This window comes from Grammomys surdaster, unplaced genomic scaffold (assembly GCF_004785775.1).
Source record: "Grammomys surdaster isolate TR1022 unplaced genomic scaffold, NIH_TR_1.0 797, whole genome shotgun sequence".
In the NCBI taxonomy this organism is placed as follows: Eukaryota; Metazoa; Chordata; class Mammalia; order Rodentia; family Muridae; genus Grammomys; species Grammomys surdaster.
The window spans coordinates 394,906-412,073 of record NW_021605216.1 but is presented as its reverse complement, the minus strand read 5'-3'; the positions used below and the strand labels follow the sequence as shown (position 1 = coordinate 412,073).

The following is a 17,168-nucleotide window of genomic DNA, read 5'->3' as shown; positions in this document are numbered from 1 at the left end:
TGCCAGCACTAGGGAGGAAGAGGCAGGCAGATCTCCGTGAGATGGAGGCCACCCTGATCTACATAATGAGCTCTAGGTCAGCCCTAGCTACACAGTGAGACCCTGAAACAAAAAGGGAGAAAGAAAAAAAGAAAGAGAAAGAAAGGAAGGGGAAAGGAGGATGCATGCACTCAGCCGTTCCATACAGCAGGGACGCAGTGGCACTCAGGTTGGAAGCAGGCAGTGCAGAAGGTCCTGCTTAGAGGCAGCATTCATCACGAGGTGACAGGAGATGCTGGGCCTTGCTTCCTTGTTGCTGTCATAGATGCTGTGCTCCCCCGCTGACTGCCAACCTTCCTGTTCTGTAGGACAAGACTCTGTACCACCCCGTGAGCGGCAGCTGCATGGACTGCAGCGAAAGTGACCACCGGATCTTCATGAACGCCTGCAACCCCTCCTCCCGCACCCAGCAGTGGCTCTTTGAACATACCAACGCTACGGTCTTAGAGAATTTCAACCGGAACTGAGTCAGTCCTTAGACCTCCTTGACAAGCCCCTCAGGTTGCTGTGGAGCTCATAAACCTTCCTCCTGTGGGGGAAGAAGCATCTCTGGGCACCAAGGTGCTGGGCCAAATGGCTTGAGACAGAGGGTTCCTGAAGTACTTTTGTGCTAGGGCCACAGGGAGAACAGATCATACAAACAGCTCTCCAAGAAGGCAGGGCCTGCTTACGTCATAGCAGGACTCACCAGCCTGTCAGCATGTCCCCTAGGTGTTAGGAATCACCTGGGCAGCCTTGCCCAGTCCTCAGGCTACTTCCAGACAGGACAGTGCCCTAGAAAGAAATGTGGTATTAGTCTTGGGGCAGCCTTTAAGCCTATATGCTAACTGCTGACAAGGAAGTCTGCCCGTGTGGGAGTGAGCTGCCAGTACTGCCCAGCTTCAGTGTTGGTCCAGGGCATTGAGAGTCTACTGGGACCTCAGAGTGCTCCATAGCTAGCGCTGGCCAGCAATCAGGCAAGGGGCCCCTTACTCTGCAGCCAGATGTAAAGGACGTCTCCCCTGGCTCTCTGGGTATTTCAGATGCCTGTTCTAGTTTCAGAGGTATCTGGGCACCAAGTTGTCAGGGCTAACTCAGCTGGCAAAGTAGACCTCCAGACCGAACAGCTCCCAGCCGATGCTTCCAAAGCCCTTTTTTCTCTGCTTTCCTTGGCAGCTCCTTGCCTTGGAGAGGAACAGTGCTGGGAGGTGCTCACCTCTAGAGCTCCCTGGGGGCAGCTTCCCCCAGATCATGACTGTTGTGGTCCCAACCTCACAGAACCCTGGAGTTTCTGAAAAGTGCTGTGGTTCTGTCGAAAGCAACAATGAGCCATAGCATGTGTGAGCATATAACTCGAGCAGCCAGGTATCAGGCAACCCCTCACCCAAGCGGAGGCAGTGGGGCACCAGAAGCTTTGGTACAACCCAATGCCTGGCCATCACAGCCTTGTGAGGAGTGAAAACATGGCCTTTAACCCCATGTCTCAAACAAGAACTCAGCCTCCAAGGATTTGGTCACTTGATCTTGTCATTTGCCAGTGAAGTAACTGAGATGTGGTCCTGGGGCCAGAGCTCTGCCTTTGAGATGCTGGGATCAAGGTCATAGAGTACCCAGGTTGGCCAGGTGGCTGGTGCAGAGCCACCTCCACGGCAGCCCCTGTGTTGTCACAGCTCGCTTGTGGATTTCTAGTGTCCTTTTCCATATGAGCATTCTACCTGACAAGTGGCCAGCTGGGAAGGAGTCAAAAAAGGGTATGGGGGAGGTGTCTAGAATCCAGCAGGGATGCATTGCAGCCAAGGGGCCTTGAGTCCTCAGAGAGCAATGCAGCCTCGTTTCAATAAAAACCGTGCCTTTTACAAAGAGAAAATGCAGCTGAGCAGCTGATTCCCTAAACTTGAACCACTTCCTAGTGCCTTGCTAGACAAGCAGACAGGGGCGGGTGGAGGAGGGGTGCTTATGCAGGTCCTATGAGTGTCTTTATGTCTGACTTCAAGCAGGGAGTGCTGAGCCGAACCTGAGACCCAGAGGCCCCCATGACAGGGTCAACTGCCTCTCTGTGCAGACCTCCCTGAGACAGGTCAGCTGTAGTAGCCTACAAGTTCTAGAGACCTGACAACCCTGGGGGTAGGGAGGTGCTGACCCCCCCCCTCCCAGCAGTGCTCTGCCTGTCCCTCACTCTCAGGGGCGAGCTGAGCAGCTGGATTCCAGGTGAGGCCAAGCCAGTGGTTAAGGCAGATGCTGCTGCAAGCCGCCCCTAGCCTCGCTCACCTGATTCATTCCATTCTCATCTGGTTCATCCCCTTCTCCAGTGGTCCCTTCCTCTGAGCTCACCTCAGCATTTGAGACTGCTGAACTCTGACCTTAGAGCCTAAGACTTGAGGAGGCGTGTGACAGGAAAGACCAGGTTGGCTTGGTGGCTGGCTGCAGATACTTAATTCCCACCTTGTTTTGGCTTCAGGTGTGGAAATCCTTGTCCCGAAGAGTGAGGTTTCTACTCTGCAGGGGCAGAAGGGCCTGTGGACTTGCCACAGCCCAAGCAGCAGGCCAGGCACCTGGCCGCTTTTCCTCCAAAGCTTTATTCAGAGGCTAAGACTGCAAAACAAGATATGGTGAGAAAGGCAGCCTCCCTGAAGATTCCAGAAACATTTTGGAATGCGGTGTCCTTGCTATGAGGCCCTTGTGTGGCAAGCTGTCTTACCCTGCCCTGCCAACTGGAGCTTCTGGCTTTAAAAGCAGCCAGCAGTGATAGACGTTCTGTGGCAGCAGTGGGCTGCTCTCTGATGGGCAGCCTAGTGGATTTCCAAAGTCAGCATCATGACTCCCTTCAGTCCTTCCTGTTATGCTCCTCCCTGTGTGTAGCCATGAAGTGCAGACCCTGCTTCTCACAGATGAAGCTGTCTGCATCCAGTGCTCAGGGCGGCGTGTTTGTCTAAAGTCAGGCATTGTGGAAGGGACAAAGTGTGCAGTTCCACTCTGAATTCATCAATTCATGCGTTCTACGGCAAATCCTAGTCATGTTTTGGTTCAAGGTTTTGATGCTGAGCCAGGGCCCTGCTGCCACCATTGGGTGAGAGTGGTAGCTACATCCCAGGTCTCAAGATCTTAACGCATTCCACTCTGCTCTGACAGGAAGCCCTTGGGCTGCAGGCAGGGAAGCTGGGCACTGAGACAGGGTTCCTTGGGGAAAGCCCAAGACCACCCACCTGTCCTGGAAGAGTGAGCTTTGTAAAGAATGACTTACCATGTTCAGTTGTGACTGTGGTTGTCCAATAAACCTCCAGACTTTCTCTAAAGCGGTGTCTGGCATGTCCCTTGTCACCTGCCTTTCTGTCCATGTCCTCAGAAGACTGGGTACCCGCCCAGCGTCCAGATGTCCTGCAGGGTACCAAACCAAGTTCATGTGCTGCCGTTTCTACAGGGAAAGGCAGATCAGAACAGGGATGACTAGTTACAAAGGGCTGAGAAGGGTAGCTAAGCCGACTGTCTTAGAAACTGGGATGAAACCATCAGGAAACAACCCCTCAGAGCCAAAAGACCAAGCCAAGAAGAGGGCAGAGGGCAGCCCTTGCAAAGGCCATGAGATAGAATGAGGCTCGGGTCTGAAGGAGTACAGGGGTGAACTCCACACTCAGCCTTCTAGATTAGAGCAGAAGGGAGAGAGTTCCAGAGGGCAAACAAACTGAGCTCACCCATTAGCCACAAGTAACCCTGTTTACCAAAGCGTTTCCTGGCTGTTTAGCATCTCTAGAACCATGACTAAAACATCTTCAATGAGATCTCATGCAACTCCTACTCTCATTAGGCCTCAGTTCACAGTGAAATAAGCAGTGCTTGAACATGGGCTGTCCCAGAGGAACCCTGAGCAGAAACTAACTGTTCCTGGTGTTGTTGCTCACCAACCACCAGAGGGCGCTATGAACCATAGCTTGGAGAAGGTCACAGAGATGTGTCTCACCTTGGGAACCAAGCATGCATGGTGCCCATGCATACATACAGGCAAAAGCATTCCTACAATAAAATAAATCCTGTTCTTAAAATAGTTTTTTAAAGGGCTGGTGAGATGGCTCAGTGGTTCAGAGCACCTGTTGTTCTTGCAGAAGACCCAGGTTCCTAACACGAACGTGGTGGCTCTCAACTGTTTGTAAGCCCAGCTCCGGAGGATCCAGTGCCCTCTTCTGGCCTCCATAGGTACTAGGCAGGTACATGATGCACAGACATGAGGCAAAATATAATAAAATATTTTTTTAAAGAAAGTTTTCTTAAGTGCCCAGAAAATTGTGACCCAATGGTGAATGACAAAGAGAAGTACCACGTGCCTACTGTGCACAGACACACAAGTGCCTACTGTGCACAGACATTCAGATAGAAATTAAAAGATGGGGGGGGGGTGTAAGCAAGTGTTGGACTCTAAGATCCAAAACCAGGGGACGCGCTCCCGCAGAAACACTCACAGATGGGATTCGCTGTAAAAAACATGAGGTTTAATGATAATAATAACCGGTGCACCGGGGTTCCTTCACACGCAGGCAAGAACCCTGAGCCAAAGTTGGAAACAGTTTTTATACAGAGTTCAGAGGGCAACCACAAAGGCTGACCTTCCCAGGTCGGATCTCTAGGTGACTCAGATTTGTACATTATTTTTATGACAATGAGTGTCTTCCGTTTGCCCAGGTTTATTATGTTAAGGGCCCAGCTGCCTGACCACCTCCCATCCTGGGCCCCTCTCCTGGAATGTGTCTACGTGCTCTGGGCCTGCCTCACCCAAAGGTGGGTTCCCTCCCCTGTGGTCTGAGGAAGGTTAATCAGCCTCTCCCTTCTTCCTCTGAATATTAATCCAGTAAGTGTCCTCTGACTAAGAAATGTGTTCCTTCCGGAATGTGTCCTGGGACAGTGGGATTTTAAGTTTGAACTAAGACCTGAAATTCCTACATTTGGTTCCTACACAAGAAGCAGAGCGGATGGCTGAGAGGATCTGCACTCCCATGTGATCCTTCTTTACTCTCACACGGTTCAACTGCATGGCTTTGCCAACATGTAGGGAGATGCTAGGCTTAGTCATTTGCTTGCTTGTTAAAAAATACATCTGTACATGTATATAGAGTTACAGATTGTGTGTGTCTTCTTCCCACGCGGGTGCTGAGAACAAGATTTGGGTCATCCGCAGGAATAACAATCTTAGCCAACCATCCAGCTCTCCAGCTCCCAAGGTATTTTTTAAATCCCTTTGTATCCATTGTCCACTCAGAAATCCATGCGACCAATACTAGCCTTTCATTCAGTTTCAGGTAGCCCAGGCTGGTACAGCACGCCCATAACTCTAGCACTCAGGGATGCTGAGGCAGGAGGATTATGAATTCAAGTCCAGCCCAGACAACATTATGAGACCCCTGACTCAAACCAAACAAGTGTTATTTGTCTGCTGTGTACAGACTGCCAGAGGCCCGCTCCAATTCTGTAGTCTATCAAGAACAGGCACTGAAGGAATGGTTGGTCTTAGGTCTAGATGAGCTTCACAAAGGAGACAAAGCCTTGAGAATTTATGACCCTGTGGGTCCAGAGGGATGCTGAGGCCTCCAAGTTCTCAGAATGAAATCACCTACTGTGATGGTTTAAATAAGAATGGCCCCATAGACTTTTAGGGTGGAGTTGAGGGAAGGATGGAAGGCCCTGAAGGAGATAGGCAGGAAGACCAACAGAGTCAATTAACTGGACCCTTGGGAGCTCTCAAAGACTGAGCCACCAACCAGAGAGCATACATGGGCTGGACTAAGGCGCCCCCACCCCCAATCCCAACAGATGTAGCTCAGTCTCCATGTGGGTCTCCAACAACTCAAGTGGAGGCTCTCCCTAAAGCTGTAGCCTGACTGTGGTATCCATTTCCCAACAGCTCTGCCTTGTCTGTTCTCAATGGGAAAGGATGCGCCTAATCCTACAGAGACTTGATATACAAGGTCGGGGGTTGCCCAGAGGGAACCCCACCATCTTAGAGGAGAAGGGGAGGGACTTTGTTGCAGGGTGGGGACTAAAGAATGGCCTCCATAGGTTCATATATTTGAATGCTTAGTCATCAGGGAGGGGCCCTCTTAGAGACAGGAGGTATACCTTGTTAAAAGACTGTCTGTGTGGGGGCTGGGGATGATATTTCAAAAGCCCATGCCAAGTCCAGCTCTGTCGTCTGCCTCCCTCCTCCTCCCTCTCTCTCTCTCTCTCTCTCTCTCTCTCTCTCTCTCTCTCTCTCTGTCCCTGTGTGGGGTGTGTGTGTGTTTCTCTCCCTCTCCTTCCCTCTTTCTCTCCCTCCCTCCCTTGTAGATCAAGATTGTAACTCAGTTACTTCTCTAGCACCACAGCTGCCTGCTGTCATGCCCTCTGCCATGATAATAGACTAAGCCTCTGAAACTATAAGCAAGCCCCAGTTAAATGCTTTCTTTTATAAGAGTTACCTTGTCATGGTGTCTCTTCCCAGCAATAGAACAGTGACTAAGATAGCTACACACTGGGAAACTGAGGTGAGTTCAGTGAAGGGCCTGCTTAAAAATGGTGTTTGATGGGGCCCAGAGAGACACACACCTCAGCAGTTAAGAGCACCCAAATGGTGGCTCACAGTCAGTGGCAACTCCAGTTCCAGGGGATTTGGTGCCCTCTTCTGGCCTCTGTAAGTACTAGGTGTGCATGCAGTGTACACACACACACACAGAGGCAAAATACTCATATACATAAAAATAATAAAACTCAAAACAGTGGTTAGAGTGGACATTAATCAGCAGGTGCTGAAGACTAGGGGTAGGGTAACAACAGCCACTGTCTAACAGGAAGGGACAAGGAACACAGTCCCTGTCCTCTGTGGTTTCTGTCTTTGGGCATCAGCTCCCGTGAGCCACCTGGTCAAGTGCTGGTGAGATGACTCAGCAGAGCAAGGTGCTTGCTGGCTTTCAGTACAAGCCTGACAACCTGAGTTTCATCCCCAGAGCTCACATGAAGGAGGGGGAAAGAACTAACTCTAAAGGTAGTCCTTCAACCACCATACGGACTCTGCAGCACACAGCATACACAAAAAATGTTCAGTATTTTCCCCCCTTTGTTACTGTTTTGAGGAAGGGTCTCACTATGGAGCCTTGGCTGGCCTCTAGCTAGCTACGTAGACCAGGTTGGCCTGGAACTCAGAGAGACCCACCTGCCTCTGCCTCCAGTGTACTGGGATTAAAGACATGCATACCATACCCAGCATGAGTAATTTTGTTTATATAATTAGTCAAGATAACTATATATATAAGTGCTTGGATCAGGGCTGAGGCTCAACACTAAACCATCTGAATGCACTAGGCCTTGGGTTCAGTTCCTAGTGCAGAAAAGAAAAAGAAAGATAAGTGTATAGGTGAGTCCAGAAGGCAGCACAAATGTTTTTATGACCACTCTGTTACCTGGTTTAAATAAAGACTGCATATGTTAATGATTGAACCACATGATAACAGCAAGACAAGGGACATGGAAGGAGCAGGGCTTTGTGACGGCAAAGCTGTCATAAGCTGCTGTCCTTGAGCTCTGACTCCAGACGAAAATGCTTTCTGTCTGGAGGCTAATTGCAATCCTGCTGTGGTCACACACCTCTGCAATTCCAGCTCTCAGGAGCCTCCATCTCAATAAAATGAAAAGGATGCTGCCTGCGGTGCATGGAGTGTGACCTACGGCTCTCAGCCCCCTCAGGGCACCTCTCCTTGAGACTGGCGGATTCTCTTTTTCTGACCAAATTCATAAAGGACTGACTTACAAAGCAAAGGTTAATTGTTTTGTCCGTGGGTATTAGAGTTTTCCAATGACCTCTCCTGGTCTTGCTGTATCACTCCTCAGAAGTTTGCTGAGTAAGCAGAAGGAAGAAGCCAGGAGGAGCTGAAGGCAGCAGGAGGGAAGGCCACACTCCCTCCCTACTAGTCTGGAAGCACCACAGGGACCCCACTATTACATTTGAGACATGGTAATCTAAAAATTCATTCTAATTGCTTTATTTTTTAAGTTTCATTTATAGATACTGTATTTCTATCATTTCTTCCTCCAAATGTCACAGTTTTTATTCTTTAATTGAAAACAATGCGTTTCATCAGCAAGTCTTTACAGGTGTGTCAGGGTACTTTGGCCTTGCCAGTTCCCCTCCCCACAGTGTCCCTCCCTGTAACAGTCACCTCACAGCTCTCTTGCTTCTTCTAGTTAGTCCCCCTTCTCCTCTTCATGCCCACTGTGTCTACTGAGGTCACAGAGATCTGCCTGCTTCTGCCTCCAGAGTACTGAGATTAAAGGTGTGCACTCCCATACCCAACTATTTTATTTATTTGTTTATTTTAGGACAGGTTCTCTCTATGTGGCCCTGGCTGTCCTGGAATTCATATGTTGTCCTTGAACTCAGAGATCCTTCTGCCTCTGCCTCCCAAGAGCTGCGATTAAAGGTGTGAGCCACCAAACCAGGCTACTATAATGTGTGTGTGTGTGTGTGTGTGTGTGTGTGTGTGTGTATGTGTGTGTATGTGTGTGTATGTGTGGTGTGTGTGGTGTGTGTGTGGTGTGTATGTGTGTGTGTGTGGTGTGTGTGTGTGTGTATGTGTGGTGTATGTGTGTGTGTGGTGTGTGTGTATGTGTGGTGTGTGTGTGTGTGTGTGTATGTGTGTATGTGTGTGTGTGTGGTGTGTGTGTGTGTATGTGTGGTGTATGTGTGTATGTGTGGTGTGTGTGTGCGTGTGTGTGCGTGTGTGAAGTGGTACATGGCATGAGATGGAGCAGGGTGATTTGCAGTTTGTACCTTTTACCATATGGGTCTGCGGATTGACTCAGATAGGCTCAGGGGTAAACATCTTTACCCACTGGGCTATCTTGCCAGCAGGAATTCTCAACTTTTAAAAAGAAGTATATAAACATAAATAATGTGATCGTGTATGCATATATACATGTGCATATATGTGTATGCACATACATCTTTTCTTTTGTAATGCTGGATAGTAAACTTGGCCTCTCACACGCTAGGCAAGTGTTGTGCCACTGAGTTATATCCCAGTCCTATTTATTCCACACTGTGTGAGGTCTCTCTGTGAGTTAGTGCAGGCTAGCCTCATGATCCTTTTGCCTCTGCTGGTATTCCAGGAAAGTGCTACCAGCCTGGCTTAAGGCTGCCCATTTTAAATACTAACTTTCCTTTAAGGTTTTAAGTTCAATTTACAAATTTTTGGTACTTTGAAATTTAGTAGCTTTTTATGCAGAGATAAGAAAAATCATTTTCCTTTATTCTTTATTAGTGTTGAATTGTTAAACTTAATAGACTTATTCCTTCTTAAATATTTGATAGAGTCACTGCCTTAATTAATCAGAGTTCCTTAGATATTTCAAAGGACAATTAAGAAGGGAATGCGCCTGAGTTTTCTCAGATTTCAATGCCTAGCAGTGCAGGCTGACAATCTGAAACAGTAATAATCTTTCTTAGGGATTCAGTAACTGTTACAAACAGATGGCCCAGACTTGTGAGCAGGGGCTGTGGCTGGATGGGTAGAGCACTTGCCGCCCATGCACCAAGCCCTGGGTTTGAGCTCCAGCACCGTGAATTGGGCATAGTACAGCATACCCATAATCCCAATACTCAGTATGTGGAGACAGGGGGATGAGAAGTTCAAGGTCATCCTTGGCTACATGAGTTTGAGGCCAGCTTGGGCTACATGAAACACTGTCTCAAACAAAGCAACATAAAACATAGATACAAAAATACTTAAACTTGCACATGTGGCAAAGTAGATTCTTTTGGCTGTTTCAAGAACCTTCAAACCCACACAAAGCAGAAAAGAGCCACTCAGCCTTGTATCTCTGCTCAGCACTCATTCCATGTCTCATCTGAATAGCCTGCTCCTTTTTCTGGAGGCAGAGTTGGTTCTTCCATCTTAGTCTTTGCTTGGGGCTGGGTTTGAGTGAAGCCCTCCCGAGTCTGTAAGAGCATTTGCATAGACATTCATCCCTTCATAGATTCCTAATACGATGAGATTATGGGGAGCTGGTGAAAGAGCAGGAGGTGGGGACTTGTTGGAGTTAACTAGGGGACTGTCCCCTCTCTGCCAGGATCTGCCCCTCTCCTTGCTGGACAAGATGACTGACATCTCAAAAACCATGAGCCAAAATAGAGAGCTCTTGGCTATTTTTGTCACCGTGGCACAAAAATAACTAAACTTTATTACACACTGACCTTCAAAGCAGGGTCTTGACCGTTGATATATAAAGAGTCATCCAGGTTTGGCAGGCTCCACAAAGGAGCTTGCTGCCAAGCCTGGCAACCTGAGTTCAGATCCCCGGAAAGTGTTTAAAACCTGGGGATGGAGGTATACATATGTAATCCCAGCACTGGGAGGAGTGAAGACAGGAGGATCTCTGTCTAGCAAGCCAGCCTAACCAAACCAGTGAGCTTCAGTATCAGTGAGACTCAGCTGGGGCTGGAGAGATGGTTAGGGAGTTAAGAGCACTCCCTGCTGGTCTTCCAGGGAAACCATGTTCAGTTCCCAGGACCCATGCTAGACATCTCATAATTCCAATTTCAGGGAAAGCCAACACCTTCTGGCCTCTTCTGGCACCTGTGCACATATAAACGTAATTAAAAATAATTGAAAAAATAATAAAAGCTGTGAACAAGTATGGAATGACACCCAGTGGGAACTGTAACCTCCATATGCACATGTGTATATGTATACATGCTCATACACTCGCACCCACCCACACGAGCAGGTATATAACACACAAAGAAAAAAAACACAAAACATCTGCAGATCTTTGAAAATTGTGTCAGAGAGGATTTACCAGAAAAATGGAACCAAATTAACCAGATATCCCTGGCACTTAAATTAAAGAGATGGGAATTTTTTAAAAAAAGGTATGGCAGAGATGGTTGGGTATGGCTAAACACACATTCCATATCCCACCCTTATACCCTAGTCACAGGCCCTCCATGCTCACTGAGCACACAGCTACTAAAAAGTCAGAGGACAATTTCTGGTACCTACTGTTCAGGTGTGGCCAAATGCTGACCAGAGATACGAGTTGGAAGTCCACCCAGAGCTCATGAGAAGTCTCCTTAAGGGGAGGTGGGATTCTTCTCTCTCCTTCTTCCTTTTGGTCAAAATGCCAAGGGAACTCCAGCAGCCATCTTGGTCAAAGTGGGAACCACGAGGTTGGAAGTCCCACCACCCTCATGGCGAAGTGACAGAAAAACCATGTTCTCTGGCCCCTGAGGAAGGCTCTCTAATTGCTCCAGAATTCTCGAAGGTAAGAGAACATTTAATCTTCTATGGAGGCTTTGTTATTTGCCAAACCCAACCATAACTGATTTAGCCACTGATAGGAACTTGGGCAAGGCACATATTATATTATGTATATACACATAAATATATTATACAGGATTTATTGTATCTACTAACTCGGATGATTGTCACAGTCATAGAATGTTACTATTTCATAGATGAAGAAACCGAGGCAATGGCAAGACTGTGTCGTTTTCCCCAAGGTCCCCAGGCTGAGAGGCCAAGCCAGGATCCCAACCCAGACTGAATCCAGAGTCAGTGATCCAAGCCACAGGACTGCACTACCTCTTGGTTACAGAGGTTGGAGGGCACTGCCCTCATCCATCTGGAAGCCTTAAACCCAAAATCAACCCTGTCCCCACAGCTTCCTGCCATCCTCTCTCTGCTCCTTACAAGCCCCACTAAGCAGTCCACCACCAGACTCTAAGCAGCACACTAACGAGACAGGCTTCCACTCCTGCCTGTCCCCCGTGTCCCCATCCTCTCCCCAATGACTGAGACAAGATGCTGGACAAAAGGAAGGGTTTATTTTAGCTCTCAGCTTAAGGGTGAACTGTTCATAATGGCAGGGGAAGGCACCGCAGCAGTGGGTCGCTGGTAACTGATCACATTGTATCTACTGTCAGGAAGCCGAGAGAAGCAGGAGAGGGAGAGAGAGGAGCTCAGCTCATTTTCTTCTTATTTAGTCTGGGAGCCCAGCCCATGGGAGGATGTCCTCCACATACAGGGTTGGACTTTGCTTTTTTGTTGGGTCTCTCTGGGAACGTTCTCTCATATCCTCACAGGGATCTGACATCCAGCTGAGGCGACAGTGAAGATTCACCATTACAGCATCTTGGTTCTGACGGGCACACCCCCACTCCCACTGAAGTCTGAGCCAAAGGCCTAACCCATCAGATGCCTACATCGAGGACACTCATAAGTAAGCAACCTGACACTCAAGATCTATCTATCACTAAGTTTCCATCTTCCTCAAAGACAGAATCACTGAAAATAACTCAAACGTGGTCTGCCACCAGCCCTCCAAACAGGAAGGAAGAAGACAGAGAGATATATCTCCTGTCTAGTTTGCTCAGCATAGGCACCAACCCTGAGTCTTTTGGGCTGGGATGACGGGGGAATCATTCCTGTGTTGTCAGTTAATTGGATAGAAGGGTGATTCACTACAATTCCCCTTCTGACATCCCACTATTGAAGAAACCTTATAGGAAAAGGTGTTGTTTTGTTACTGTTGTTTGGGTTTGGGAGGATTTTGATTGGTTTTTATTATTTGTTTTTATTTTCTGAGACAGCATTTCTCTACATAGTCTTTGTTGTCCTGGAACTCACCATATAGACCAGGTTGGCCAAGAACTCACAGAGATTCACTTGCTTCTGACTCCTGAGTGCTAGCATTAAAAGCATGCACCATCACACCTGGTTAGGAAAAGTTTTGTAGCCGGGCGGTGGTGGCACTTGCCTTTAATCCCAGCACTTGGGAGGGAGAGGCAGGCGGATTTCTGAGTTTGAGGCTAGCCTGGTCTACAGAGTGAGTTCCAGGACAGCCAGGGCTATACAGAGAAACCCTGTCTCGAAAAAAATAAATAAATAAAAATAAAAAGGAAAAGCTTTGTGTTGAAAATTTTACCTTGGGGTTGGAGAGGTGGCTCAGGGGTTCAAAGCACTTACTGTTCTTGTAGGGGACCTAGTACACACACCAAGTGGTTCACAAACATTTGTCAACTAGTCCCAGGAGATCCTTTGTCCTCTGGTTCCAGGCCATCCTGAGCTACAAAGACAAACACTGGGGCTGGTGAGATGGTTCAGTGGTTAAGAATACTGGCTGCTCCTACAGAAGACCTAGGTTCCCAGCACCCACAAGGCAGCTCACAATCATCAGGAACTCCAGGTCCAGGAGATCTGAAACCCTCTTCTGGCCTCTACAGGCATCAGGCACACACATGGTGCACATACATGCATAACAGGCATAACATAAAGAAAAATCCTGTTCAAAAAAAAATCCAAATGTAAATGAATTGAGGTAGGTGGACAGGCTAGCATTGATTAAGCTTTAACACTGTACAAGGCATTTTATAAACGGCTATTATGTGTCACTATCTCTAGCAGGCTTAAGTGAAACGAGGCTGTCTGGGGCTGGAGCTCAGCAAGCAGAGTGCTTACTTAGCAGGCGTGAAGTCCCAAGTTCCATCCTCAGCACCGCGGTGTGTGGTGTCATGTGTCTGTCATCCCAGTACTTGGAAGGTAAAGGCAAGAGAATCAGAGGTTTAAGGTAACTCTTGACTACTTCGTGGGTTCCAGACCAGCCTGGAATATGTGAGGCACTGTCTCCTAAGGGAAGGGAAGGGAAGGGAAGGGAAGGGAAGGGAAGGGAAGGGAAGGGAAGGGAAGGGAAGGAAAGGACAGGAAAAGGAAGGGATTTGTTAACATACCATAGCACAGGAAGAGTGGTGCTCAGATCTGGACAGTATGGCCGCTATCCTGAGGTCTGGTCTGGAGCCTCCAGTTATTCCTGGAGCTAGTTACTCTTCCAGCCAAAGAAGGCTAATGGTGAAGCAGTTGGGTGCTGAAATGACCTGGCAGAATACAAGACTTCTGAAAAACAAGCAAAAACAATTTCAATCCCAGCACTAGAACTCAGGGGGCAGAAGTAGGCTGATCTCTGTGAATTTGAGGCCAGCCTGGTCTACAGAGTGAGTTCCAGGACAGCCACAGCTACACGGAGAAACCCTGTCCTGAAAAGCAAAACAGGCAAAGAAAAGCAGAGTTTACATCCATACCATGGGACTGCTGAACCAGAGCACACTGCCTTGTGTGTACCCCCACTTCATTCTCTACTCTGAACTTTTACCTATATGGTATCCTTGTCAGGACAGTGACATGCCTGTGCCAGCTACTTTTTGCTTTGTTTTGTTTTGAAGATTTGTTTATTTTATGAATGAGTATTCTATCTGCATACACACCTACATGCCAGAAGAGGGCATCAGATCACACATTATAGATGGTTATGGGCCACCATGTGGTTGCTGGGGATTGAACTCAGGACCTCTGGAAGAGCAGACAGCACTCTTATCCTCTGAGCCATCTCTCCAGAACTTGCTCTGGAATATGCACTCTGAAGCAAGGCTCCTAGTAAATCGTGGTTTTCCATTAATATTTTATTTTTTTTTGTTACTGTAAAAAAAAGCTTATTAGGAAAAACAGATAGGTAGAGCAAAGTATAAAAATGTCAGCCACATTTACGCTACCCCCAAATAATCAGTATTTGTTTTTTTGGGTTTTTTTGTTTGTTTTTTGGTTTTTTGAGACAGGATTTCTCTGTGTAGCCCTGGCTGTCCTGGAACTCACTCTGTAGACCAGACTGGTCTCGAACTCAGAAATCCGCCTGCCTCTGCCTCCCAAGTGCTGGGATTAAAGGTGTGCGCCACCACCGCCCGGCTACTATTTGTAATATAGAGTATTATGTGTGTTTTATTTTCAAAAAACATTATGACATTTATTTTTTTTTCCTGTGGGGAGGTAGTGCATTCATACCCCAGTGAGGCTGTGGTCAGAGGCTAATTTGCATAGACCAATTCTCTTCTGCCCTGTGAGTGCTGGGGATAGAACTGAGGTCAGCAGACTGAGTGGGAAATGCTTTAAGCCACTGAGTCACCTCAGTTACCCCCTCCCAAGTTTTTGTTATTGTTGCTGTTTGTGTTGTTTTATTTTGTTTGGGGATGGGGTTGGGGTACTAGCACACTCCCAGGGAGGCCAAATTTCCTGGAGCTGGAATTACTGGAAGTTGTAAGCCGATGTAGGTGTTTAACAGAAATGAACTGGGGTCCTCTGGAAGAGTAGTATCTCCCCAGCCTCCCACCTTGCATGGATTATTTATTTTAACATAAATACACATATAACACATTCCACAAGTCCACTTGCAATTTTATATCCTTGTTTTGTTTGGGACAAGGTGGGTTTTTTTTTAATTTGGTTGGTTATTTGTTTTGTTTGTTTTTTGTTTTGTTTTGTTTTTTTGTTTTTTGAGACAGGGTTTCTGTGTAGCCCTGGCTGTCCTGGAACTCACTCTGTAGACCAGGCTGGCCTCAAAACTCAGAAATCCACCTGCCTCTGCCTCCCAAGTGCTGGGGTTAAAGGCGTGTGTCACCACTGCCCGGCATGGGACAAAGTTTTATGTAGCCTAGGCTAGCCTCAAGTTCAATAAGAACTCCCAATCCTCCTTCATACTTCTTAAGTGTTGGCCTAACAGGTGTGGGCCACCATGGACAGCTCAGTTCATATCTTTTACTCAGCATCGAAAGGGGCATTTCTCAAGCTCCTCTTCAATCTTTGCTACAGAGTTGCTGGTGAATTTTAACACACACACACACACACACACACACACAGATGTTGAATCTATCTTAAAAATCAAGTGCACATCTTTTTCTGAAGATGTAAATTTCGCTTTACCACTTCTCGTTTGTAACTTCTAAGAGTACTTTTTATAGCCAGTTTCATAATGGACGTGTTTTGTTATCTTGAGACAATGTCTCACAAAATCAAGACTGGCTTGTGAGCTATGTAGTCAAGAATGACCTTGGCTCAGTGGTTAAGAGCACTGTCTTCTCTTCCAGAGGTCCTGAGTACAATTCTCAGCAACCACTTGGTGGCTCACAGCCATCTGATGCCCTCTTCTGTTGTGTCTGAAGACAGCTACAGTGTACTCATATACATAAAATAAGTAAAATTCTTTAAGAAAAAAAAAAGGAATGACCTTGAACTTCAGATCCTCCTGCTAAAAGATGGGGTTTCAGACCGGTGCCACCACACATCCTGTTTAAGCAGTGCTGTGGAACAAATCCAGAGCCTTAAGTGTGCTGCTCAACCACTCTGCCACCAAATTACAGCCTCAGCCCCCACAGTGGGCTTACATTTTTATCTGGTAGGTATATTTTATAACATACTGCTTCCTATGTGAAATTAATAAAATTAAACTGTACAAACTCATTTTAGACCTCTGAAGAGATTTTAAGAGCTTACCTGACACCCACCCCATATCCATACCCCTCCCACACAACACTACTGACTGTATGACCCAACCCTCAAAAAATTCCCTGTGACCTTGCAGGAAGGGCGAGGTGACACCCAGGTCTTGGCACGGTGAGGTGGCCTCCTCCCTGGTTGCTCCGAGTAGCTTGAAGCAATAAAACTACAAATCAGTCCCCAACCTATCTCTGTTGGTGGCCTAAGGGTCTTTCACCTTTTGCCTCAGCCCACAAAGCCCATCCTGAGGGATTAACCCAGGGAAGGGTTGCCCTGACTATCTCTCAAGTACCCCTTCCTAGGTTCGTGCTGTACACAAAGACGGCTATTTCCCCTGTCCGACCTCCCCAGTCTCTCAACAAGCCTCTTTATGCGCATATGCACTTCCACACTAGCTTTATGTCTCACAACATGCACTCTGCATCCGGCTGCTGCGCAGGTCTTACAGCCCAGGCTTTTCCGTTTTGCCCAGTCTGTTCACTGGCAGCACTTTCTACCTAAGGTTCCCTTCCCCATACCCTTCTCCCACGTTTGTCCCTCAGTTTTCCTCCAAACGTCGATGCTTCAGTCCACTGCGAACGTGATCTCTGCTGCAAGCCTGTCCCTGTTCCCCGTAGACCCTACTCAACATCCAGCCCGTTATACGAGAACTTGCGGCCTGTCAGACCTGGCTTAGCATTTCGTTCCATAACCGGCTTGCCCACAACCCCGCTATGGAGCCGAGCTCCTGCTCAGGATCCCACGCTGGGATTGGGAACCTGCTCAGCATCCCATTCCGGAGTGGAGACTCTGCGTTCCTCCATATTCCGCTCAGCACCC

At 47.6% G+C, this 17,168-nt stretch overlaps 1 protein-coding gene across 2 annotated transcripts in view; it reads left to right on the top strand.

Annotated features, from left to right (window-relative positions):
• Positions 1-3,311, top strand: part of Galnt10 (polypeptide N-acetylgalactosaminyltransferase 10) — a 152,446-nt gene extending 149,135 nt beyond the window's left edge. For both annotated transcript variants that reach the window (XM_028782510.1, XM_028782511.1), the window contains exon 12: positions 348-3,311. In XM_028782510.1, the coding sequence (XP_028638343.1) occupies positions 348-506 (159 nt within the window). In that variant the 3' untranslated portion in view covers positions 507-3,311. The remainder of the gene's footprint in view (positions 1-347) is intronic.
• The last annotated feature ends 13,857 nt before the right edge of the window (positions 3,312-17,168 follow it).